The sequence below is a fragment of the Sinocyclocheilus grahami genome, unplaced genomic scaffold, assembly GCF_001515645.1.
Source record: "Sinocyclocheilus grahami isolate Dianchi unplaced genomic scaffold, SAMN03320097.WGS_v1.1 scaffold972.1, whole genome shotgun sequence".
NCBI classification, from domain to species: domain Eukaryota; kingdom Metazoa; phylum Chordata; class Actinopteri; order Cypriniformes; family Cyprinidae; genus Sinocyclocheilus; species Sinocyclocheilus grahami.
The window spans coordinates 207,700-234,506 of NW_015506151.1; the positions used below are offsets into that span (position 1 = coordinate 207,700).

The following is a 26,807-nucleotide window of genomic DNA, read 5'->3' on the forward strand; positions in this document are numbered from 1 at the left end:
AAATTCAATGTGGAAACATTCAAGAACGTAACAAATACAGATTATGAACATTGAGGTCACAACTTTTCGAGATTTGATTGACAAAAGAAATCAAAACAATCATTTTCAAAGAATCCCACAAATACCTATAAACAGAATATGTACAATACATACAAAATCTACATAAAAGAAACGATTGTAAAACATCTTTTAAAAAGGTTGTAAACAAGTTCTGTAACAGACCTTGTCTGAGACGAGAGGTATATTGATTTTACAGGTAGCTCTATGAATGTCAAAACTCTCCCTACTGCATGTAAACTAATAACCAATATTCATATTTGCCCTTATCACAATATTCATATCACAACTGTGGTGCATTATATAACAAAAGCATGATAAACTGATTTATCAAAATCCATACTCATGAGAATAAAAATTCAGAATATGCAGAATTCTGAAGAATTTATAAACATTGAGGACATATTTGAAGTCCTGACAGCAAATTCTTTGAGAATTATCTTTTATGGTGCACAAATTAACCAAGACAACTCTATGAGATTTTTTTTTTAAAGCCAAAGCTTTTTTAATTGATTTTGCTCAATACAAGCTAACATGTTCAACCAGATTCCCAAAAGTTTTGGTAAACCAAATATTAAACATGAAGCTTAATCATGCCTTACATCTTATTAAAATCATGCAGTTCACAATAATTTAAAGTAAACAGACTAAATTAATTAAAACATCAAAACAAATACCCCATCTCACCATTGAACTTTAGTATTGTGATGATGCAGATGTGAGTGGCTCTTACACATGGTAGCTTATAGCAACAACATTAGAAACAAAAATAGAAATGCAGTATTAAGCTTTTCCAACTCTTATTACCTTAAGGCTTGAAGTTTCACCTCGATATTAAATCAAACATGTAAAAGTGTTATAAGACTAGTGAAAATTACACCGAATTGAAGGAGGGAATTGAGAACTTGTAAAAGTGAAAATATTAGGACCATGGAAATAATTAAACACTGAAAGTGGACTGTGGACAAGTGTACAAACACTACAGTTTGTCCAAGCAACCCCCCCCCCCCACAAAAAACAAACAAACATAAGAGGGGGAAATAATATTGATTTGCTTTGATTTCTGACTCCAGTAAAATTATCATGTGCATAAGGCCCTGAAGGAATCAAATCAGATCTGAGAGATCTAAGTGTGAGCTGCCAAAATGAACAAAGTCAGAATAACTATATTTTCTAAAGTTTGCTTGGAGAGTTTTATACAACAGACATCCCTGATCAATCTTTTTAACAGTCTAGAAAACTGAAGAAGAAAAAAAAATCTGTAGAAAATTGCTTCCATATCAAATGATGCTTCATCACAAAATGTTTGAGTGAACATGCAGGCAGCTAATCGTCATTGCTTCATCATTTATTTAGTAGAAGAGCTCTCCATTTTGCTAGTTTAGAAAGAGATTGCTCGGCTTTTAGCAAATTCAGGTGAGCAGCTGTTTAGTTTTCTCCATTATTCAATTTTGTTAGGAATGCTTTAATGCACAATAGATACAAAACACTTTCAAACACTCAATATCACATTTGCATATGCTGCTTGATTTAAAGTTGCCCAAAAAAATCAGAAATTCCTGAGATAAATCTGAGAACCAGATAGCATAAAATGAATATAAAAAAAGAAGGTATCGTTCAAAACTAAATGATTTTAGCATCCTATACAGCAAGTATGAGAACAAATCCATATGCACACACGAACAAAAACACATCAGGTGATGCACCATGAACATAACAACAGAACAGTCCCCTAAAGTAGCGACAAACTAAACTTAACACTGGCAAAAAAAAGTAACATTTGAACACAAAACAAATTCTCATGATAACAGATAAAAATGCAGTTTACCGGACTCAGTTTCTCTCAGGCAGCTCTTCTGTCGTACACTTCTCTGTCATTTCCTGGCAGAAATCAGTCGTCACACTTGAGCTGCCCACGTGGGAAGGTTCTGACCTCTCAGAGGTGACAGTGTCTTGGGGCGACACAGTCTCTCTGTCCACTCTTAGGTGTGAATGTGCTGGTTCGGCTACGGCCTGGCAGCCAGTTAAGCCTGGGGACAACACCACGCTGTTGTGTGAGGTGAGAGTGACGTCTATACTGGTGGGATTGGGAGAGATTCTAAGGTCTGTACCGGTTGGACTGGATGAAACTGGGTCTGGGTGTAGATTATACAAAGACCGAGACTGTCCTGGACTCCATTGTTCTTCCCTGCAGACCTCCTGAGACAAAAAGGAGAAGTTTTCCCACAGCTCCCCCATGCAGGTCTTCAACTGGCTGCGTTCAGTTAGGAGCTTCTGTCTCTCGCAGACCTAACGGAGGAGAAACAGATGCAATAATGAAGGTGGTATAGAAAAATCTAGATTCTTGTGGAGAGTGCAAGCAAACACTCTAAGGTTGTTGGTCACAGCCTACCAGTTTGTGAATCTCGCGCTCCAGGTTCTGGATGCAGTCCAGCTTTCTTTTCCTGCAGCGCTGAGCTGCGATGCGGTTTTTATTGCGGCGTCTCATGCTGTGGATGAAGTCTAGCTGATCTGAGGTCAGCGTATGCATCTTAATCATCAGCTGAAAGTCATTGCGTGGAAGCTCTGTGATATGGTCTATTGAGAAAGGCAGTTTCACCTGCAAGTGTACAGCACATTATAGTTAAGATGTATTTATTACAGTGTGCAACATCGTATACTGGCAAAACATAAAATAAAAAAATTACAAAATAAATGTTATATATATATTTGGCAAATTTGACACTTCCTTCATAGAAAATATGGTGCTTTACCACTAGATGACACTGCCGTCTAACTTGTATGAAATGTTTTATTTATTTGCATTCCAAATAAATGCTGTTCTTTTGAACTTTATATTCAACAAAGAATCCAGATAAAATATTAAGCAGTTAAACTGTTTTCAACATTGATAATAATAATAATAATTTCTGAAGGATCATGTGACATAGAAGACTAGAGTAACGGCTGCTGAAAATTCAGCTTTGCCATCACAGGAATGGATTAAATAATATCTTAAAAGATATTAAAATAGATAAGTTATTTAAAATAGTTATGTTTCATAAAATTACTGCTTTTACTGTATTTTTATTTTTTTACTGTATTTATTCCATGAAATGCAATGTTTAATTCATATATAAATTTCCTTTCAGACAAGGTCTACATTCTGTTCTTTAACATGTGCTGAAGGATTTTGGTGGGTTGGTAATATGTGCTTGTGATAAGCTACACATTATGGTTCAATTACAAATTGTGCACATAGAACGACTGAATTCTCATTTCTATGCAATGACAAAGATGAAACCTGACTTAAAACTTTGCCGAGCGAGTTGGTCATAGTGATCACCATGACGAATACTCCCTCTCTCTGCTGTGACCTTGTGCCACTGCTCAGTCTGTGTAAAATGGAGGTCTATATTTAACCGCTCTACTACAGAGAGCTCTGTAATAAGGCTAGAATGACAGATTAGGCTTCCAGCAGCACAGGCACGTTTTCTCCTCTCCTTCTCTCTGAAGTCAGGTCGTTTCTGGGAGAAGGCACTCATACAGTGAAGTAGGGCTCATCTGTTAGCCAGTGAGGTGAAGCGGCCCATCATCAGATGGGAGCCTGGGGGCCGCTGCCCCACTTCTGTCTGGGGACCTGCAGCTGGGAGCTTTAAATTCAGGCAGAGTGAAGGGCACAATAAAGACGGCTATAGAAAGATTGTTTCTGCAGAGATTTCTACACTATATAGGGCTCAAATTTTGCATTTTATCTTAACCTATTTTTTTCTTTCATTTGTGACTAATAAAAAAATAGCATGGTATTACCATGGTGCTTTGGAGATATACTATTGTTTACTTAGAAGTACCATCTAAATGCCATTTTTTGTCATCACATGTTTATTAACTAGTTAACATTTATTATTACTGACAATCATCATAAACAGTTTGCCTAGTTTTCCAGTTATCTAAATCAATATCTAAAAACACCTGAAACTAGATAAATGTACTTAAAGGGATAGTTCACCCAAAAATTCTGTCAATATTTACTCACCCTCATGTCGTTCCAAACCTGTATGAGTTTCAATAGTATGGGAAGTTCCCTAAAAATACTACAGTATTTTATATTTTGTTTTACTATGGAACATCCCATACTATGGAAGTCAATGAGGATCAGAAACTGTTTTGTGTACCACATTCTTCAGAATATCTTCTTTCGTGTTCTACAATGGGGACTAGAAACTGTTTGGAAGAAAGAAATTCATACAGGCTTGGAACAAATCGAGAGTGACAATTTTCATTTTTGGGTGAGCTATCAGTTTAAGAAGCAAAACTCCATAAGATATTAAGACTTATTTTCAGAGAATGTATCTTTAATAAGAGTACATTTTAACCTACTTGCAGATTTTTTTCATTTTTAAAGTACAAACAAGTTTAAAAATATGCCACTGCAGCAAGAGAGAATATATTTATATTCAAGATACAATCTATGAAAACATGTCTTATCATCTTATGCTTGTTGCTTCAAGTCAGTTTATCTTGTTATATATATATATATATATATATATATATATATTTGGAAAACAAATAAAGACTAACTAAAAAACAATTAAAAAGTCATGTTTGCAGTGAATTAGCCTACATGTAATGTTTATGTTTACCAGGCAATGCAGCAACTTGACACATCAACACAGAACTGAAGTTTGGTCATAGGTGTGCGTATATCACCTATTTTACAGTAGTTTAGAAGGAAGCTCATTCAATCATATTCTAGAAGCTATCAGTTTCATAATGCAAAATAGCGAAAAAAGTGAAATATCTGGGTTTTTATGCAAAACTCGAAGAATCCCACAAAACAAAAAAGCTTCATCTTTGTAGTCACTTGAATACTGACAACAACTGAGTCATCAAAAATCAAACGACTAAACGAGACAGCAAATTATCATACACAGATTCTTGAACTGGCAATGTGTCAGTGTTGTCAGGAGAAGGAACAATTATGTCATTGGGACCTTAGGAACAAGAACGGCTCAGAGCTTATTGCCATGGCAACCCACCAGCGTTTGCCAAGTTGCTGCAGCCTGATTCTCAATCTCAGAAGCTAAGGAATCGAATGTGGGAATGTTTTGTAATTATTATATTTTTTCATAATTATTTATGGGGATTTTGCATTTTAATAGGATCAAGAACTTGATTTGAACAGCATGTGTGCTAACCACTGCAATAGGTCTGCACTATTTAGGCGAAATAAAAATTAACTTTTAACTAAAAATGAATAAAAATTGTGATCACGATATAAAGTCTGATTTTTTTTTTTAAGTTCCAGGTTTGTTGTACTTGTCTGTAGGGATGCACAATTTGGCAAAAATAAATAAAGAAATTGCATAATTATTTATGGGGATTTTGCATTTTAATAGGATCAAGAACTTGATTTGAACAGCATGTGTGCTAACCACTGCAATAGGTCTGCACTATTTAGGCGAAATAAAAATTAACTTTTAACTAAAAATGAATAAAAATTGTGATCACGATATAAAGTCTGATTTTTTTTTTAAGTTCCAGGTTTGTTGTACTTGTCTGTAGGGATGCACAATTTGGCAAAAATAAATAAAGAAATTGATAAATAAATAAACCAATATAACAATAATAAATATTCAACAAAATAAGAAAAATTACTTTTGCAATATTGCACTGGAAATAAAAAAAATCAGTATTATTAAAGAAAAATATAAGAATTTTTTTTTACATTACAACTGTAAAATAACATTACTAATAATATTTTTTGCTGTCTCAATTTCTTAATTTTCAAATGTTCAAAACATCGAGATTTGATTTTTGGTGGGAAAAACACAGGGAGCCCTATAAAAGCTAAAAGCCCTAAAAGCAACTGCTTTGTTAAGTTCTTCTCATTACAAGTTTGGGAAGGTGGTTGGCGGATGGTAGGTTGCCAAATGCACATTTAAGCGACCAAATTAAGCTGCTGTACAAAACACTGGATTATGAACTTCTCACGTGTAAATGAACACAGTGCCATGCTACCTATTGGAACATGCAGCTCTTATATTATGTGATTAAATCACAGCCTTCGTGATTTGATAATCGCACTAAGCCATATCTCGATTTCAGCTTTACACTTTAAGTTTTAATTTCCACTTTGTTATTTATTTGGAACACAGACTGTGCAATATGTATTCCAAATATTCCTAAATATTAGTGCAACAATTATTTCCAAATACAGACCAAAACTAATATTATTTCCAAACATATACCAACCTCTTGACTGTGCTCTTTGGTGGGAAAGGATTCGCTATCTCCATCAGAAAAAGATCCAGATTCGTCACTGGAATTAGTGTCGTAGGACTTCTCGCACTTAATCTTTGGTGGCCCCGACATGCTATGCTCCTGGTGTTCAAGGGCCAGGCATCGAGCCATGGTGGAACAAGGAGAGGTAGAGAGCTCAAACTGGGGCAGGCTGGAAGGAGATCCTCCACTGCCATCCTCAGCGTAGGAGTAGGAAGAGCAAGAGCTAGAGGTTCTGATGTGGCTCTCGGCACGAGACGAACGGGGACACATTTTAATAGGCACCGGACAGCTGCTCTTTGGCTGGCGGCATGCGTGCTCTTGAGAGACAGAATTTGGGGACAGTGCTTTGGAGCAGGGGAATGACTGGCTAGAACCTGCCCATAAGTCATCTGGGGTCTCCTGCCCCAAACAGCTCTCACCCGGATAAGAGTGTGCGGGTGCCGCCAGATGGTAGGGGGCTCGAGAGGAGAAGATGACACTTCTTCTGTCGCTCTCCTGTTCAGATTCTTGGGAACAGATCATCTCAAAGGAAAGTGACTTGAGGGACACGCCATCAGTTAATTTCTCATCCTTCTTTGAGGATGTCACTCCAAGTCCCCCAACGAAGGCCTGATAGTCTTTTTGGAAGTCATTTGGAGCAACTTGTCGTTCTTGAAGGGGAGAGGTTCTGCTGGTGAACTGCAGATCAGCGCTAAGACAATGATCCGAAGACGTGACTTCCTTTTTATCAAGGGAGCGCAGGCACACTGGTGAACGTTTGCTCACAGGCAATTCAATGGGTGTTGAATTAAGTTGTCTTCCTTCAAACTCCATTTCCATCTCCATCTCATTCCCTTTATCCTGGACCAGACCGTCCTGCTCCAACTCTGACAAGTCCAGTGGCACACAGTCTTCCCCACTTGCTGGTTCTGCTTTAACCTGCGAAAAATTAAGGCCCTGGGCATCGCTGCTGGTGACAGTATCCTGCAGGGAGCCGTGTAAGCTTAAGGTACTGCTGTGTGAGGAGTTGGTTGCATTGTGCTTAGCAAGAACCTGATGGTACTTTCTATATTTGGGATAATGAGGGATGTCAAAAGCTGGAGGTTGGTCTGATTGATGCAGGTTGTTGGTGACTTTTAATTGCTCATTTTCAGGGTGCAGGCTTGATCTGAACAGTGGTGGTTTGGAATCACTCAACTGCACATTTGCATCCTCTGACCCATTATCGTGATGCTTCTGAACCAGGGTCTGAGGTGAAGGGGGATTCTGGCTGGTGTGCATGCCAGCAGCCTCACTTTTCATCTGGGCCTGTAGGAAGCAGAAGCAGGAGTCTTCGAGGTTGTGCATTCCCAGGAATTCTGCACAACATATAACATCCTGGATGTTGTCCCTGTTGAGTAGCAGCTTGGCTGTGTAAGCAAACTGCAACAGTGGGGCAAAGCCTTTCCCCGTGATCTAAAAAAGAAAACAAATCAATCTGACATTTCAGGGTCACCAGTGGTATTTTAATCAAATTAAAGTCACACTTTTGTGATGTTTTATTTGTTTCCCCAAATACCACTTATATTGTTACTAAAGGTTTCCATTCATTTTCAACCTCCTTTATGATAATTCCAAAAGGCTGTTTACTACTGTACCTTTAAGATTTAAGTAATAGTGATGCACTGATATTTCTAATTAATGCTAGACATTAAAATTTGATACTACTTTGTCTAAATGCATAAAAAAATAACAAAAAATAAAAATAAAATAATTGAAACAAATGAACGTAGTTATTATAACATTAATGTACAGTTAGATATTTGCTAATGATGACATTTAACAGTGTTATTAAATTATTCACATTTTTAAAGATTAAGTGAGTGTTAGATGATGACAAAGGTCACAAATGTAAAAAGGGGAGAAGGGAGCATACAGAAATTAAATCTATATCGACTGATATATAGACACACACAACCGTTCAAACGTTTGGGGTTAGTAAGAAGTTAAATAGTTTTTGAAAGAAGTCTTTTATGCTCACCATTTAAAATAATTGTTTTCTAATTTAATATATTTTAAAATGCAATTCATTCCAGTGATGGCAAAGCTTAATTTTCAGCCAATTTTACTCCAGTCTTCAGTATCACATGATCCTTCAGAAATCATTCTAATATTATGATTTGGTGCTCAAGAAGCATTTCTCATAATTTTTAATGTTGAGAACATTTATGCTGCTTAATATTTTTGTGGAAACTGTGACCACAAATGACTGAGAATAATCAGATCATCCTCAAATCACATTTAAAAATCATAACTGTGTCTATGCTACAAAAAGTATCTGAGCTGCCTATCAAGGTCTTACAAGGCTTTATGTCAAGAAATAAAATTAAGTGAACTGCATAGTGTTAGGAACAAAAATAAACCACCCCTCTCATCACTTTCAATCACTCTATCGCTCTCACAGGTATCCATGAATGCTCGGGGCAGCGCAACCACATCAAGAACATCATCTTTAAAATAGAACGTCATTCTGCTGAAAATACAGCTCCCCCAGACATTCAGTCAGTCCTCCCAGAGCTGCTAATAAATAGAAAATCATGGGGGGGGGGGGGGGGGGGGGGGGTTGGTGCTGAGCATTCTGTGGATCTATTTTCAGCTGGCATCAGCAGCTGCTGCCTGCAGAAGCATGTCTTTATGGAAGCCAAGCACCATATGAGACTCCTTTAATGTTATAACCAGCAATCCTAATGCAATCCTAATGAGGGCAGCAGGCAGGGACACATGTGCACACACACACACACACACACAAAGCAGAAAGCAAAGACTCCACACTATAAAGCAAGAGGGAAGCAGCTCAGCATGGCTCTGAGGAGAGAATGAGATATGAAGCCAACTTCCCGGACATTACAGAATACAATTTGACATTAAGTGTTTTGAAGATGAACGATAATTAATATATAAGCAGAGGCAAATGGGGGCCTTCTAACATATCTGGGATATTGTAAATAAGTTTGAGCTTTGAGATCGCAAAGCACTAAAGTATTACAACACAGAGGATCAGCCATGAATAAATCATACTTCCTCAAGCACAATGAAGTTCTGAGAGGGAACTCTGCTAACACTCCTGGTAAAGAACATAAGCAATTATGCCAACTCAAAGCTGCAGACAATGAACATGTTTTCTTCACTGACACATTCCTGTCGGACTGCTCTATCTATCAGTACACAAAGGAACACATTTCTTGTTGTTAGAACACAATATTCCTAAAAGGAAAATTAATTGATACAGTAAAACAGCTATATATATATATATATATATATATATAGCAATATCAATTACAAAATAAACTATATAATATTTGAATTTATTTTAAAATGTAACTTATTCCTGTAATGACAAAGCTGAATTTTCAGCAGCCATTACTAAAGTCTTCAGTGTCACATGATCCTTCAGAAATCATTCTAATATGCTGATTTGGTGCTTAAGAAACATTTTTATTATCAATGCAGTGCTGCTTAATATTTTAGTGAAAATATACCGGATTCTTTGATGAATAGAAAGATCAAAAGAATAGCATTTAAAGCAGAAATCTTTTGAAACATTACAATTTTCTTTACAAATGTCTTTTTTGAACAAGTCATTGTTTCCTTGCTGAATAAAAGTATTAACACCCAACTTTTGAATGGTAGTGTATATTCACTACAGAAATTTTATTTATAATAATTTATAATACCAAATGTTATTCATTTCCAAGGCTATTTCAGACATTTGGACATTTTTAAATTTACACAATATTTTTTGTGTAAATTTACACAACATCCACTCTAAATGCAATCATAAATACTCCAAAACATAAAATGCGTTGTCTGTTGAAATTACATTTAAATTTTCAAGGCAGGCATAGTTATCTCTGCAACAAATCATCTGATTAATTGCCTTTATCAAAAAAAAAAAAAAAAAAGTAGTCCTGAAACTGACAAATAAAATGAATGAACAAAGAACTGAAAATAAAGATGTTTATATGCAGTAATCTTCAAAAATGCAAGGATTTCATAGTTAACCTTATAACCAGTTGGGCTTTTTGTGAGGTTTTCAGTGCAGGTCATTCAGGTGTATCCTTGCAGGCTGTTAATGTATGCTGAATCGGTACCTCTGCCAAATGAGGACACTCACCTTCTGTGGCAGGTTGATGACCGGCTCATGTTCCGTCTGGCCCCTGAGCAGTAGGGAGAAATACTGGCTACAAGCTGCCAGCACTGCCCTGTGGGCACGGATCTCCCTCCCCTCCACCAGCACGGTCACATCACACAGGACGTCGTGCTCCCGCTGTTCATTCAGGCACAGGAGGATGTTGGCACAATGCACTGTCGACTCATAGACATACATGGGAGCTTCAGGTTTCTCCTCTGTAGACATTCCTTGCTCAGAGCCTGTGGATAAAAGTAACATGACATGACTGCTCCACATTATTAAAGTTTCAAAAAAAATATTTATAAAATTTTTTGCACATGTGAAAGCTAGAAAAAAAACATACATGTTATCCATCTCAATGGCAGTTCTTCGAAACCAATAATGGACAACTGCACAATTGCTGATGCAATCGCATAGATGTCTCAATTTGAGCTGATGGCCAATTAGCAGCATGTCTTTGAAATTCCACTAGTGTAATTTTGGAAATTCAAATATCAAAGTCCTAATTATTAGTCCACTTTTGAAGCTGACACTGTAGTTGCACAAAAACAGCAAATGTTTTAGCATGTCAAGGGTAATGGTCTCAAAAATAAAGAATATGTCAAACAAGCCCACTGAAGCTCACATTCAGGGCAGTTGCTACATATAGAAAGCCAAAAATGTGTTGCCAGCCATAAAAAATGTGAGTGTTTAATAGTATGGGGTTGAGATCTCAAGGGAGTCTAACGATGGCTCTGCATGACCATAATAATGGCAATAGAATATGAGCCTATTTTGCAAGACTAGGTTGCAATAGTGGTAGCCTCTGTTGCACTATTCCTGCTGTTCCCATTTTCAAGACGATAAAAATAAGTTTCGTACACACCAACGTGAAGTCAAACATCTTCTGTGGTCTCCCAAATAATCAGATCCAAATATCGTCAGCTTCAAAAGTGGACTAATAATTAGGACTTTGATATTTGAATTTCCAAAATTACACTAGTGGAATTTCAAAGAGGCTGTAGTTGCACAAAAACAGCAAATGTTTTAGCATGTCAAGGGTAATGGTCTCAAAAATAAAGAATATGTCAAACAAGCCCACTGAAGCTCACATTCAGGGCAGTTGCTACATATAGAAAGCCAAAAATGTGTTGCCAGCCATAAAAAATGTGAGTGTTTAATAGTATGGGGTTGAGATCTCAAGGGAGTCTAACGATGGCTCTGCATGACCATAATAATGGCAATAGAATATGAGCCTATTTTGCAAGACTAGGTTGCAATAGTGGTAGCCTCTGTTGCACTATTCCTGCTGTTCCCATTTTCAAGACGATAAAAATAAGTTTCGTACACACCAACGTGAAGTCAAACATCTTCTGTGGTCTCCCAAATAATCAGATCCAAATATCACACAGGGAATTTGATTTATGGGATATTTTGAAGTGCACAAATTAAATAACTTAAACGCCTTAACCGTCATTTTTGATCAATTTAATGCATCTAGATAATACAATTATCTAGATTAATATTGTGATATTAGGACATTGATTGTTTTCTATTTTTATAAGCAGAAATTAATCTACAAATAAGACAATATAAAAACTGCAGTGTGTGTGTATATATACACACACACACTGAATATAATTTTTTATATTAGTGAAGATTATATGGTGAGCATAAACCCTTTGATTTTAGCTAAATATGTTAGCAAACTATATTAATACATTTGTAATCCATATAATAAACAAGAATATTTTTCTAAGCAGAAATCAACAAGTAAGATAATACAATAACACAAATAACCATATTTATTTGATAAGTGGTACTATTTATAGTCTGTCAGTCATTACTTCATAATACATTTCTTGAGGATGACAGAAAACCTGATCCAGATTTATTTTGCAGTAATGATTGGTAGATTGTGCATTATCCCTCACATATACTTCTACAACAAAACATGTCGTTTCTACTCTATTATCACACTTTATTATGTTCATTCCTAGAGGCAGTGAAAAACTGAAAGGAGGAACTAGTAAGGGGGATATTCCAATTATTTTGAACCAGTCTAGTGAAGATTAGCGGTTGAATAGCAATTGCTCACTCTAACAAACGGCATTTCAGCATCTTGGCTTTGGTTATCTTAGTATCAGCTTGTGAATCATTAACACATCTCCTAATAAAGCACATTCAGAGCCCCTCACACTAACAGAGAAATGTCTGATAGCAGCTGTCACATGCTTGCTCTACCCACACTAATGAGATATCTCCAGTATGTCAATTCATTCAGAGATGTCGCTCTGAAAAGGAAAAGTACCATGCAAATAAACAGAGGGAATTACAGCATGTTTCATCATCAACACTGATGCATGACTATGTCAGACAACCATGACCATAATGCAGATGAGCATCGTTACAATGGTGCTCGAAGTATTGTGTATTGTGAGTGTTGCACAAGCAGTACAATGAAAAGGGTTTCAAAAGACAAATTACTCTTGAGAAAAGTGATCCACTAAAAACTAATTCAAGTGAAAAACTAGGCTTAACCGGTCGCTGTGGAAACAAACATGCTACAGAACTAGCCTATTCTGCTTCTGCTCCTCCAGGACTGAATGGAAATATAATTAGAAAGCATTTGTTAAAATGCCCACAATGTTGACCAACCCTGCAGTCTCCCTAATTTATGAAGCCCCTAATTCCCCGACCTAGATCCACTGCCAACAGTAATATGGCTTTATATGCAGGAGTAATAATTCCTTTGATGGAAAAGACACTGTAATAATGAGCATGTACACACTCTAGGAACAAACTGTAATCAGATAAACTGCATATATATATATATATATATATAAAATGTATAATTCTGGATAATTAGGCTTGATTTTAGCACAATTTTTTGGGCACAATTTTACATTTTCTGAAGAAAATGCGAGTAGCACAAAACACAAATGTAACATGCTAAAAGGGATCATTCACCCAAAAATGAAAATCCTGTTATCATTTAGGCTACTCACCCTCAAGTTGTTTCAAACCTGTATGAATTTCTTTCTTCTGTTGAACATTAAAGCAGATATTTTGAAGAATGTTGGAGTTGCTGGTCCCGACGAATTTCGATCGTATGGAAAAAATGCTATGGAAGTCAGTGGGGACCAGAAACAGTTTGGTTACTTGCATTCTTTTTTAATGTTCAACAGAAGCAAAAAACTCATACAGGAAAGACTTAGTTGAGGGTGAGTAAATGATGACAGAATTTTTGAGTGAAGTATCCCTTTAAGGTTTGTTCAGAGAGCAGTTGTAATAGTGATTTTTGCTTTAGTGTTTCCATTTAAACTCAACAAAAATTAAGTAAAAAAATTAAGAAAATAAGTCCATTAGATCCCACATGGACAAACATTAAATAACTGATTACACAGCACAAATGTGGTGACCCCATTTTCCACACAATCACCAAGACATTAATTAAAAAGTGCATATAATTCAAGGCCTCCTACTTCAGGGGGTAATATGGCCGTTATGACCACCAAGAGAAGCCTGGCCTAATTTCATACTGACCTGATTACAGCAGCTCTTCTTTCAGTTCCAACCACTGAAGAGCTTTCTGAGAATCACAGTATGCTGTATTTTAAAAGAAGCTGAAGTGAGATGGTTTAACATGCTAAAAAGGAGAAACTATTAGACAATAACTAAAATAATATGATAAAATGTTTTTAGTTTTTTTTTTAGAAACTTTTATCCAAAGCAACTTACTATACAACTTAACCAATGAACAAAGAAAGAAAGAAAGAAAGAAAGAAAGAATAGAAAATAAATGCAGAAATATATGACTTGATAAAACAAATACAATTCATTTTTCATTTTCATTTTTCATCACTAATTAAATTATTATTTTTTTTATTTAGTCCTTAACTGATTTTTTATTATATTTGCCTTTATTAATTATTTTCTGTATTAATTTTAAATTTATTCTTTAATTTATTTTATATTTTGTATATTTATTCATTTATTTACTTATGCATTAAATGTTATATTTATTTATTTATGCATTAATTTCTGCTTGTTTAGTTCTCCATAAGAGTGTTTGTGTAGAATGAACATTCAAATTTCAGAATATATACAAATATATGTATGTATAAATGAATATATGCATGCACAAATGTCTCCAATAAAAGGTTCTCTCAGGACCACTATCGTCAAAGATGATTGACAATTAGCATACAGTTTGGATTGATGGTATGGTTCTGTTCTGGGCAAGAACTCCCTGCGCATCCATGCAAGAAAGAAAGAAAGAATAGAAAATAAATGCAGAAATATATGACTTGATAAAACAAATACAATTCATTTTTCATTTTCATTTTTCATCACTAATTAAATTATTATTTTTTTATTTAGTCCTTAACTGATTTTTTATTATATTTGCCTTTATTAATTATTTTCTGTATTAATTTTAAATTTATTCTTTAATTTATTTTATATTTTGTATATTTATTCATTTATTTACTTATGCATTAAATGTTATATTTATTTATTTATGCATTAATTTCTGCTTGTTTAGTTCTCCATAAGAGTGTTTGTGTAGAATGAACATTCAAATTTCAGAATATATACAAATATATGTATGTATAAATGAATATATGCATGCACAAATGTCTCCAATAAAAGGTTCTCTCAGGACCACTATCGTCAAAGATGATTGACAATTAGCATACAGTTTGGATTGATGGTATGGTTCTGTTCTGGGCAAGAACTCCCTGCGCATCCATGCAGCCTAGCATGGATGAGAACAGGGAGAGCAGCGTTAAAGCTCAATAATGTTATGCACACATTTTAGAATTAGTCAGATTTAAAGGAGAATCAGAAGGCTGAATTCTGACTGACAGAGGAGGAGTTGGGGATGGAGGAGGGTAATTAGCTATTGAGCAATGCGAAAACTGCTGATACTACTGCGGGACCTTATATATGAATGCTTGGATGGGTGTCGTATTCCCATAGGTTGATGGGGATCAGCTGAAAGTCAGCTGATGCGAGCTTGACTAAAGTGACCTGCCAGAACTAACACTACATTAGATATAAATTCAGAGATTTTAATTGTTACACTCTCTCTTGCACGCTCTCTCTCTCTCTATTAATATTATATAATAACGTAGATATAAAATGTATTATAATTAAGTATATTATAACATAGAACAAGTTTTCAGAGTACCTGCCACTTTTCAGTTACCAGCCCGATTTGTGATGGGGATCAGCTGAGAGTCAGCTGATGCGAGCTTGACTAAAGTGACCTGCCAGAACTAACGCTACATTAGATATAAATTCAGAGATTTTAATTGTTACACTCTCTCTTGCACGCTCTCTCTCTCTCTCTATTAATATTATATAATAACGTAGATATAAAATGTATTATAATTAAGTATATAATAACATAGAACAAGTTTTCAGAGTACCTGCCACTTTTCAGTTACCAGCCCGATTTGTTAACCACGACACCACACCACTGTAACTGTCATTGACCTATACATGAACTCTATGCCTGTCTGTTGCTCTCTGGTTGTGAGAACATTTGATGAATCATTGCGCATATCCTCGTAAAATATATAAGCTAACCGCTATCTACAGATTCCATGAGCTCACACTTTGTGTTGCGGGACGTGGCAGGCTGCTGGAGCTGTGATCCAGTGATGCCTGCTGCCTGATGCTTTAAGCCTGCAGGTCAGGAGAGAAAACCACACACAGCTAAACAGAATGACACAACACACCTCAGATAAGAACTCATCTTGGGGGGATTTTCCAGCAGGAAATTCAACTATGACATCATTAGTTTCAACAATGAACTATTGTGCTCAAAATAAGTTTAGCTGTCTCCCTTTCAGAGGGTCACTGTCATATTCACATGCCAGTATAAAGGATTTGAACAAATGGTGTTTGAAAGAATGTATTTCTTTGAAAAATGCAAGTTATTTTTGGCACTCCGTGGGAAATGTCCCACAATGCATTCACATCTAGCCTGCTTCAGTTCCCTATGCAATATGGAAACAGAATGCCAATGTCCTTCAGGAGTAAATGCACTTGTGCCAGTTTATTTAGTTCTATAAATTACTGTTGCTTATTCAAAGGAAATCAGATGTTAGCTAAACAGCTGAAATACCACTACTCAAGTCAATCAGGGCATTCCTAAGCTGGCTTTGCAATGTAAAGATAGGGGGTGACTCCATGCCAGAGTATTTTGGGCATTGGTTGCTGAAACAGAGCTTGAATGAATCATGGTTTCCCAGACTGAAGTGAGAAGTGACTCATAACGGTCTTTAATATGGGCAGAGGCAACCGTGAAAAAAAACACAGCAAGCAGGCTATAATAATACAAAGAAGCTCGCAATGAGCTGGATAAACATACTTCAGTACAAGCATTAAATAATACAATCAGCAGATGGTCAAGAGCGAGTCATTAAAAACATAGATCATGGATAATTTAGACTAAAGTCACAAGAGACTGTGTGCATTAATTTGCCACAAATAAGGGGTACATTAGATTAACTATTAGATTAAATGGTTGTGACAGTGTTTTCTTGCTCACCAAGGCTGCATTTATTTGATCAACAGTAAAAGCAGAAATATTATGAAATATAATAAAATTTTATTATTACAATAAACAAAATAACGGTTTTCTATTTGAACATTTTATTTTAAAACGTAATTTATTCCTCTAACGCCATTACTCCAGTCTTCAGTGTCACATGATCCTTCAGAAATCATTTTATGCTGATTTGTTGCTCAAGATAATTTTTTTCTTTGATTAATAGAAAAGAACAGCATTTATTTGACACAGAAATGTTTTGTAACATTATAAATGTATATACCATCATTTTGTCTTTTGATCCATTCAATGATTTAAAAAAGTATTAATACTTATACGAATAAAAGTAATAATTTCTTTAAAAAAAAAAAATTTCATCTTAATGACCCTAAACTTTTGATTGTTTTTTTTTTTGGACAAGACAACTGATAAAAAATGAATGCTGAAGCAATTTACTGAAGGAGATTTAATGTAATTAAATTAACTTGTTTTGCTATAGAAGTTTAAATTGAAGACACTATTTAAATATCTTGTCTTATGCTCCCATAATCACAAATCGTGAGACATTGCAAAAATATTCTAATGAATCGGCCCTTAAGAAACTAGCAAAATACACAAAAAGACATTAATACATTGAAATATTGCCTACTTTTATTTTGCCATCAGCACAGATCAGCTTCTGAAGTGAGGAGATTAAAAAGCTGAACTTTTTTCTCATTGCCTTTTGTAGCTTATCTACACTATTAGTAATGCCTGACAACACAAAAAAACTAGAACAGTCCTGATATAATCAACAAAGCTGCCTACACTGTGTGCGCTTTGCAGTTTAAAAAAAAAAAATTTCATCTTAATGACCCTAAACTTTTGATTGTTTTTTTTTTTGGACAAGACAACTGATAAAAAATGAATGCTGAAGCAATTTACTGAAGGAGATTTAAAGTAATTAAATTAACTTGTTTTGCTATAGAAGTTTAAATTGAAGACACTATTTAAATATCTTGTCTTATGCTCCCATAATCACAAATCGTGAGACATTGCAAAAATATTCTAATGAATCGGCCCTTAAGAAACTAGCAAAATACACAAAAAGACATTAATACATTGAAATATTGCCTACTTTTATTTTGCCATCAGCACAGATCAGCTTCTGAAGTGAGGAGATTAAAAAGCTGAACTTTTTTCTCATTGCCTTTTGTAGCTTATCTACACTATTAGTAATGCCTGACAACACAAAAAAACTAGAACAGTCCTGATATAATCAACAAAGCTGCCTACACTGTGTGCGCTTTGCAGTTTGGCTTCACACTGTTGTGGTCTATACAGCTTTCTTGATTAAAACTGGAGTATGCAAGTTTTGTCATGTCATGTCTCTCACGTACAGTGTAGATGAGATGTCAGCATGACCAAGGTCTGGACATCCTTTCTAAACAGATGGTAATTGAGGCCAGCATGGGAGGCAGTAACCATCTGAGGGTGACTGACGGTTCAGGCAGCAGGTTGCACCTGATTTTCTCCCTATACAGTAAAATATCTTGAATTTCAAATGAATATCACACAAGAACCATGGGCTCAAATAGCTTGGAAGATATGATTAACAATCAACTTGGAAACACTGAAAAGCTTTGAAGATTTCATTCTGCTATCTGCTGTGATCTCATAAACCGATTGCAAAACATCAGAAAGAAGGAATGCAAAAAAAAGCAAATGCTGAAAGTTTTGTGCGCTTATTAAAATTTCATCATACTACAAATTTGATGAAGAACATAAACACACATTTGAAGACAGTTTACTACTTTTTATCCATGTAAGACAACCTAGACATGAACGAAGGCATGTCAATGCTAAAGAACATCTATGAAACATTTATTTTTGTGGTAAGTTCTCTTTCTGTACTAATGAATGACATTTGACAAGGTAGAAATGTTCACAAGTATAATACCATAACCATGTTAGTGTCCTAAAAAATCTATTGACTCCTGATGCATTTCCTTTTTTGCTTTGACGGCTAATTAGGCAAAACTGGTTAATTAAGGCCTTGATTTATGAGAAATTCCCCATTACAATTACAATTCCTGACACAGTCTTGCTTTTCAGGACTCAATTATGCTCCTTAAACTACGGAAAACAATATTACAATGACATTTAGAATCACCGCCCTGAAGTTGAGCTGAAGTTCACTGTTGTCATTTCAATAGATCTTTCCTAAAATAAGCACAGGTATTTCAATCCACTGGGAATGACCTTTCTTTCCTGTCACTCCATTTTCTAGGATGACGTCTACACCTCTCTTATTTCAGCTGAACCACTGACATTAATACTGACAGCAACAAAAGTGGTAACAAAATTCAGTGAAATCTAGGATATTCATGATCACATTACACATTACACATTATGAAATGGATAATTCCAGCCCTGGTTGATGATTATGAATAGCTCACCTAAAAATTTAAATTTGCTATAAATTTACTCACCTTCAGGCTATCCAAAATGTAGACGCATGGATTTGTTCCTTCATCAGAACAGAATTGGAGAAATTTTGCATTACATCATTTGCACACCAATGAATCCTCTGCAGTGAATGGGTGCCATCAGAATGAGAGTCCAAACAGCTGATAAAAACATCACAACAATCCACACAACTCCAGTCCATCAATTAACATCTTGTGAAGAGAAAAGCTTTTTGTATTAAACAAATATGTAATAATCAAAAACACAGGTCTCTCCATCCATAATATTGCTTTCACTAGTGGAAAAAGTTGTCTTGTCTGAATCAAGAGAGAAATCTGCACAGATCAAGCACCGCGCTTACAAGCAAAAACAGCCAAAGACAGATCTAAACAGATATGTCACTGGATTTTGATGTGAGTGGACAACAAGTAATGGACTTTTTTCACTAGAGGAAGAGTTATAGATGATAGATTATGGACCAGAAACAATGTTTCAAATATAAAACATCTTGATGGATTTGTTTCTAACAAACACACAGCATTTTACTTTACAAGACATTAACTGATGGACTGGAGTCGTGTAGATTACTCTTTTTTTTTTTTTTTAAGCTCATTCTGATTTGACGGCACCCATTCAATGCAGAGGATCCACTGGTGAGCAAGTGATGTAATGCTACTCATCAGAATCTGTTCTGATGAAGAAACAAACTAATTTACATCTCCATCACCTGCTTTCAGATTGAGCGGCATTCACTACACAGAGCCGTAGTTCACTGACAATTAGGCAATATCACGTTCATAATCGCAGATGAATCGCATTCGATTATGAACACGATATCGCCTAGCTTGTCAGTGAACTACGGCTCTGTGTATTAAATGCCGCTCCATCTGAAAGCAGGTGATGACGATTTACTACCAACCACGGGACCGGCTTTACTGACGAGATGCGCATGGCAATCGCATGCGATTAATTGTACAGCCCTACCTGAGGGTGAGTAAATTTTCAACATTTTCATTTTTGGGTGAACTACTCCTTAAAAAAATGTCCTTTAGCTGTGACTACATTCACACTACTGAATCGTGTACCTTAACTGAACTACTATGAAAATAAATAATGGCATGAACCGCACATGTTATAGAGAGCGTGACCAAAGAGTTTATCAGGGTTAAATGTAATCCACATGTCATACTGAAACTCCTACAGATTTACTGCTTACTACGCAGCTGGTTTCCTGCATTCATATTCAGCTGTGTTACTTTTACCTAAGTCAGCTGATGACCTACTTCAAACAGAGGATAAGAGTCACAACTCCTCTTTCATCTGTCCGTCAAAGCAGAAGATTCTGGTAAAATACAAAAACCGCAGCGGTAAGCATCGTGACACTTATATTCAAAGGAATAATTGAGACGAGATGGGGGTGTAGTTGGAGATTCGTGCGAGCTACTTCAGCGTGAATGCATCTTGAGGCTATACATTTGGATCTGCAGACTGAAGCTGCAATGGCTGAGATATGCATAATTTAATAAAATGCATGGTAACATATAAAACCGTCTTGGGATTCCTTTTTGCCAAATATGCAAAAATGTTTTGTAAAGAAATGTTACTCTAGCAACTTCATCCCGCACTACTAAAATGTTACTCTGGTACTATATTAATACATTAATGAATATATATGAATATTTATAAACTCCACTCCACTACATCACTCAGTATTAAACATTGTAAAAAATATATTTATATACTGGAGATTAACAACACTGTATTTTATATCATTTAAATATCCAAATTTTTTTTTTTTGTAATTTATTTTTATTTTTAAAAACAAATGTAGCAAATAATATAATTTTTTTTCTACAGAAAAAAATGCCTTACCCCCACCCCGAGACCCCCCAAAACCAACCACAATTATTGAATAAATATTTTTTTTTCTTTATTTGTTTGACACTTGTTTCTACATAACTAATTAAGCAATAAATATTTTTTTTTTTAAAGAACAAGATGTGTGTGTATATGTATACATGTATGTAGGCCTATGTACGTGAGCAGGTGACATTTTAATGGTTCAGGATACAACAACATTTCCTTTATCAGTCTGTCCTGTGTAATTTAAATAAAAAATGTCCTTCACCACAAAGGTCCCTGACTAACTCTACTCTAGCTGTCCAACAGGAAGTGAACCAGTGCTCAGTGGGTTCATCAAGTCCACATAGTTAATAAATGACCGCTGTGGCCAAGTGCATTCCAGCTCTGTTTCTCTCACCCTTTGGCCCATCTGTGGGCTTTAGATGCATTATATCATAACCTGATACTTCATTATTAGCTTTAATCATAATATGTTTGGGTACAGAGGGGGCAAAAAAATGACTTAGCAATATTGTGGTGAAAAATCATACCCACAGTCAGCCGAACTGATACTAAATGAGCAAAAACAAAACTCTGAACATATCAGTCAGTGATTTGATGTTGCAGAGATTGAATACAATTGACATGCACATACACCAGTGCAGTCTTTGGGTTTATTAGTGTTTGTAGCAAGCAACACTGTTATTAATGCTCATACTTAGGATTACTTATTGCATTAATGTGAACTTTGTGCTACAGACATGAATTACACCTCAAATCATGATTGAGGAAAGGGTCACAATTTATTTTCAAAGTGATTGGAATCAAACTTCTCAAAGACTTGCATTGAAAGCGGGTGTTTTTGAATTGGGGCAGTGACCAAATCTAGCAACCACATCCTGTACACTAAAAAAATATGCTGATGATGATCTGTGCACAGAGAAGCCCCTACCGTACACTGACAAATATTTCAGCTTCTACTGCTGAACCCTATTAAGGTCACATATATGGTGACTCAAGCACTTCATGACACAGAACTGGAATTCAGTTTGCTTTATCAAACTAATTCATCACAGAAGCAGTTTTCAGCCAATGAAGAAACATCTGTTGTGTTGCAAACACAAGCAGAAGACAAATAACATCTGTTTCTAAACCCGCGATAAGCGACAAACCCATAACTGCTGACAAAACAGGTGCTTTCATCTGAACAAAAAACTACTGTTACACGACTAAGGAGATGTTTCTGCACAGTCAATAATAAAGACGAACCATTGATTAGTCACTGGCCATAGAGGGATGTAACGATTAACCGCAAGCCGGTTGAAAATCGATTCAAATATGTGACGATTCAAATCGGTTGAGATGCTAAACAAATCGCGATTCATTTAGAGGTAGGAGTTTATATGAATGTATGTCTGAAGGGAACTTACTGTCTTTAGAAAAGTTTAGATGGTATTTTTTTTATCTTGCCTCTGTATAATGCATATGAATTTTAAAGTTCATAAGTGCAGCGCTGCTTTGTTTACAGCCGAAACCAAGGAAATGCTTTAAGCGCCACCTGCTGGCAGAGAGTGCATCTGCATCTCATTCAGCTCATCTGCTGTTTCTGTTTCATGCAGTTATTTTTGGATGTATAGTTTCACAAATCTGAAGTCAAGCCATTCTGTTTTTGCTTCAAATTTCGAAATTATACAATCTAATTTAGATTAAAAACTGCTCATGTTGCATGTATGCAGCATCTTTGTTTGGATCATGATTAAAATGCAGTGGTTGCCTCTAATTTTATATGGAAAGAGCACAGACAAAGCCTTATTTTGTTTATATGAAGAGATTTCTTTTATTTGTGTTATTTATTTGATTTGGGGCATGTTTTAAAATTTCTATTTAGTTTTGTTATTTACATTATATTTAAATGTAGTCATTTAGCAGACACTTTTATCCAAAACGACTTATAAAATGAGGACAATAGAAGCAATCAAAACCAACAAAAGAGCAATAATATGCAAGTGCTATATTACTATAGTGTTATATTTCAATTTCACAAAGAAACGTGCAGCATTTTGTCCAAGCAAGAACAAAAGGACACATTTAATTTATAATTTGTCTTAAATCTCATTTTGTTAAAAAAAAATTGGGAATCGAATCATGAAATCAAAATCGTGATTCGAATCGAATCATGAGTGGAGTGAATCGTTACATCCATCTAAACACTTTTTGGAGTATAAAATCAGGATGAACAATAAAACAGATCCAAGTCCTAAGCCAAATCTTTTACTGTTATAAAGATCCTGAGAGCACTGAACATCAGTAATTGGTAATGCAGTGCAGTTAAACCTCATTATCACATTAAGACCAAGATGTCTTCATGATATTACCACACTAAGGTCACAGCTCTAAATAAAGATGCAGATAAGACATTCAAAAGTGACAAAGAAAGAGCTAATTTAAGATGAAAGGTAAAGGTGGATTTTCTATCCATAATCAATCTGAAAAGTTCCAGAATCAGATAAGAATTTCTACGATGAGGACAGGAAATTAGCTACTCTATATGCTGCACCACAAAGACCTGTGAACATCTCATCTCACGGGATGTAAACCACAAACAACTCATCCACCCATTAACCATATCTTTACCCTTCCTGCTTAACCAAAACGCATCAAATCTGGGTCTGTGGTATGCAACTGGTTTCATAAACAGTAATGGACTAGATAGGATAAAGATGATATTTCATAAGATATTCTAAAGCATAAGTGTTTTTAAACAGGTGCAATTCAAAATATAGTAATAAGAAAGCAACAAACACAAGTTAAAATTGGCAGGCTGACAGTAAAGATTCACAATGCCACCAACCAATGCCCTCTCCCACTTCTTCTTTCATTACAACATATTGCTGCAATTCCTCTACTTTAAAAAAAAAAAAAGTATGTTTCAACATCCCTACTTTGAAACAAATTCCAAATATAAGAAACAATCAAGTCTATTGTTTCTTGATTTATGTTTTCATTGTACCAAAGGCTTGGTTATCTGTTGACCATTACCAGCTTTACTTCCCCCAAAGTCATCACGCACATAACTTTTATACAAGTTATTATTCTATATAGTTTAAGTTTAGATATGTTAGTACACCAAGCTAAACTACATGAAAATGAGAAGCATGTCCTTGGTAATTAACTGAAATAAAACAAGTTTAGGTTTATACACACACACACACACCCATATATACATATATATATATATATATATACATACATACAGTGGTGTGAAAAAGTGTTGGCCCCCTTCCTGTTTTTTTTTTATTTTTTGCATATCTGTCACACTTAAAAGATTCAGATCCTCAAACAAATTTTTATATTACACAAAGATAATGCAACTTAATTGAGGCCTGCAGTTCTTTAGACGTTGTTCTGGGTTCTTTTAGGACCTCTTGGATGAGTTGTCTTTGTGCTCTTGGAGTAATTTTGGTAGGCCGGCAACTCCTGGGAAGGTTCACCATTGTTCCAAGTTTTCTCAATTTGTGGATAATGGCTCTGACCATGGTTCGCTGGAGTCCCAAACCCTTAGAAATGGCTTTATAATCCTCTCCAGACTGATTTATGTCAACTGTTTTGATTCTCATCTGTTCTTGAATTTCTTTAGATCGCGGCATGATGTGTTGCTCTTTAAGCATGCTTTACTTTGTCAGACAGGTTCTATTTAAGTGATTTCTTGATTCAACAGGTCTGGCAGTAATCAGGCCTGGGTGTGTCTAGTGAAATTTAACTCAGCTTTCTAAAATAATGTGGTTAATCACAGTTCTTTCATGATTTAACAGGAGGGGGCAATTCATTTTTCACGTACGGCCACGTAGGTTTGGACAGCTTTTTTCCCTTAATAAATTAAATCATCATTTAAAAACTGCATTTTGTATTTACTTGCATTATCTTTGTGTAATATTTAAATTAGTTTGATGATCTGAAACATTAAAGTGTGACAAACATGAAAAAAAAATAAGAAATCAGGAAGGGGGCCAACACTTTTTCACACCACTGTATATATACATATACATACATATATATATATATGCATATGCATATATTATAAATTTTTATTTTTATATTTTACTTTGGTTAATGTTAATTTTATTTCAAGTAAAGAGTTTTTGTGTTTGTTTTTAACATCTACCGGTATAATAACCCTGGGATGAACTTTTCTTTTTTCATTTTGCCTTTGCATGGCTGTACTGTACTAACTAGAAGATAGATAGATAGATAGATAGATAGATAGATAGATAGATGTTTGAGAGGGATGAACACACACAAAGGCATGAAATATTGTCTTGCTGAATCACTGCTTCCCATTGTCTCAGCCAGAGTTCATCCGGTCCAGCCCATAATTGTACCTGGCATCAACAGACTAGTACCAGTGACTATATGCAGCACGAACCTGCAGACCTAAAAACGTCAGTGCAGCTCCTCTGACTGACTGTACATACAAAACCGTTGACGTAAGCTTTCTGTCTGTGCCGAGACATTGCCTCTTCTGCGCAAGGCATACATGGACCACAAACAACTTACTCTTAACAACAAGACGCTCACAACAAAACACACATAAACCGTAACGGCACCACAGGCGGCTTGGTCACTCACCTAAACTTTCACTCGTTCCCGCACGAAGATATTCTGCGAGACGCTTTCACATGGTCTCTTTCTTCGCGTTTCGCCAACAGCTGGACGGTTATTCTTTTCTTGAATAAAGCCGTAGGAACGGTGTGTTCAATCTCCGTCTGCGTTGAGTTACACTCGAGACCGCGTGCTTTTGCTCTTGCTCTTTGCTGATTGTGGCATTTCCAGCACGCGCCTCCTCTAAACTGCTACATTGTTGACATTGGGGCGATGACGTCATGGCGATGGCCCATAGTAAAAGAGGGGAAAAAATAGCACGAGCCATTCAGCGTTTTCACAAATTTGTGAATCTAGCGAACTAACATCTTCACACCTGTAAATTAATCATTCTTTGAAGTGTATAAGCGGATCGGAGAATAACGTGCCAATGGGGTTTTGACACCTCATGCATCATTGACTTAAACCCTCTAGAACACATTAAAAAATAATTTCTTTATTACTATAATTTCAACTTCTTTTGGCTATTTTTTAAATATTAACTTAATAAATTAATTGAAAATTAATTGAAAATTATCATTCATTTAAATCACTTTTCCACCTTTTGCAAGAAAGATAGCCTCCAGCAACCTATTGCAAGGTTTTCATGTAAATAATGGTTTGTAGTTTATTGTTTATTAAATTATTCACTAAGTTTAATTTACTTTTTTCCCTTATAAATTAATTATAAATTAATCAATCAATCAGTCAATTCATTTTAATCCCTTTTCCGCCTTTTGCAAGAAAGCAAAACTGTGGCAGTAACCTATTGCAAGTTATTCAAGTTATTAATCATTTTAATTGTGTTGTTTATTAAATTAATTCTAATTTTTAATTATTTAATTCTATTTAAATTTAATTTAAATA

The 26,807-nt window shown here is 35.4% G+C and overlaps 1 protein-coding gene across 2 annotated transcripts; it reads right to left on the reverse strand.

Moving 5' to 3' along the window:
- Positions 1 to 26,117, reverse strand: LOC107564942 (transcription regulator protein BACH2-like). 2 transcript variants are annotated; one of them, XM_016250117.1, is made up of 5 exons: positions 25,929 to 26,117; positions 10,454 to 10,710; positions 6,292 to 7,755; positions 2,450 to 2,656; positions 1 to 2,346 (listed from the first exon to the last, which is right to left on the reverse strand). In XM_016250117.1, the coding sequence occupies exons 2-5, from the start codon at positions 10,694 to 10,696 to the stop codon at positions 1,891 to 1,893; spliced, it is 2,370 nt and encodes a 789-aa protein (XP_016105603.1). In that variant the 5' UTR covers positions 10,697 to 10,710; positions 25,929 to 26,117; the 3' UTR covers positions 1 to 1,890. The 2 variants fall into 2 exon arrangements, with proteins under 2 accessions (XP_016105603.1, XP_016105602.1); XM_016250116.1 differs by lacking the exon at positions 25,929 to 26,117 and having other exon boundaries at positions 10,454 to 10,787.
- Positions 26,118 to 26,807: the final 690 nt, after the last annotated feature.

What these genes read in the sequence shown, in the direction of transcription:
- LOC107564942 (XM_016250116.1), bottom strand. Translation starts at nt 10,747, where the DNA reads ATGTGGAGCAGTCATGTCATGTTACTTTTATCCACAGGCTCTGAGCAA. An exon ending in CCAAAGAGCACAGTCAAGAG is followed by an intron (nt 2,657 to 6,291) that starts GTTGGTATATGT and finishes GTACACTTGCAG; the next exon opens with GTGAAACTGCCTTTCTCAAT. An exon ending in AGCGCGAGATTCACAAACTG is followed by an intron (nt 2,347 to 2,449) that starts GTAGGCTGTGAC and finishes CTCCTCCGTTAG; the next exon opens with GTCTGCGAGAGACAGAAGCT.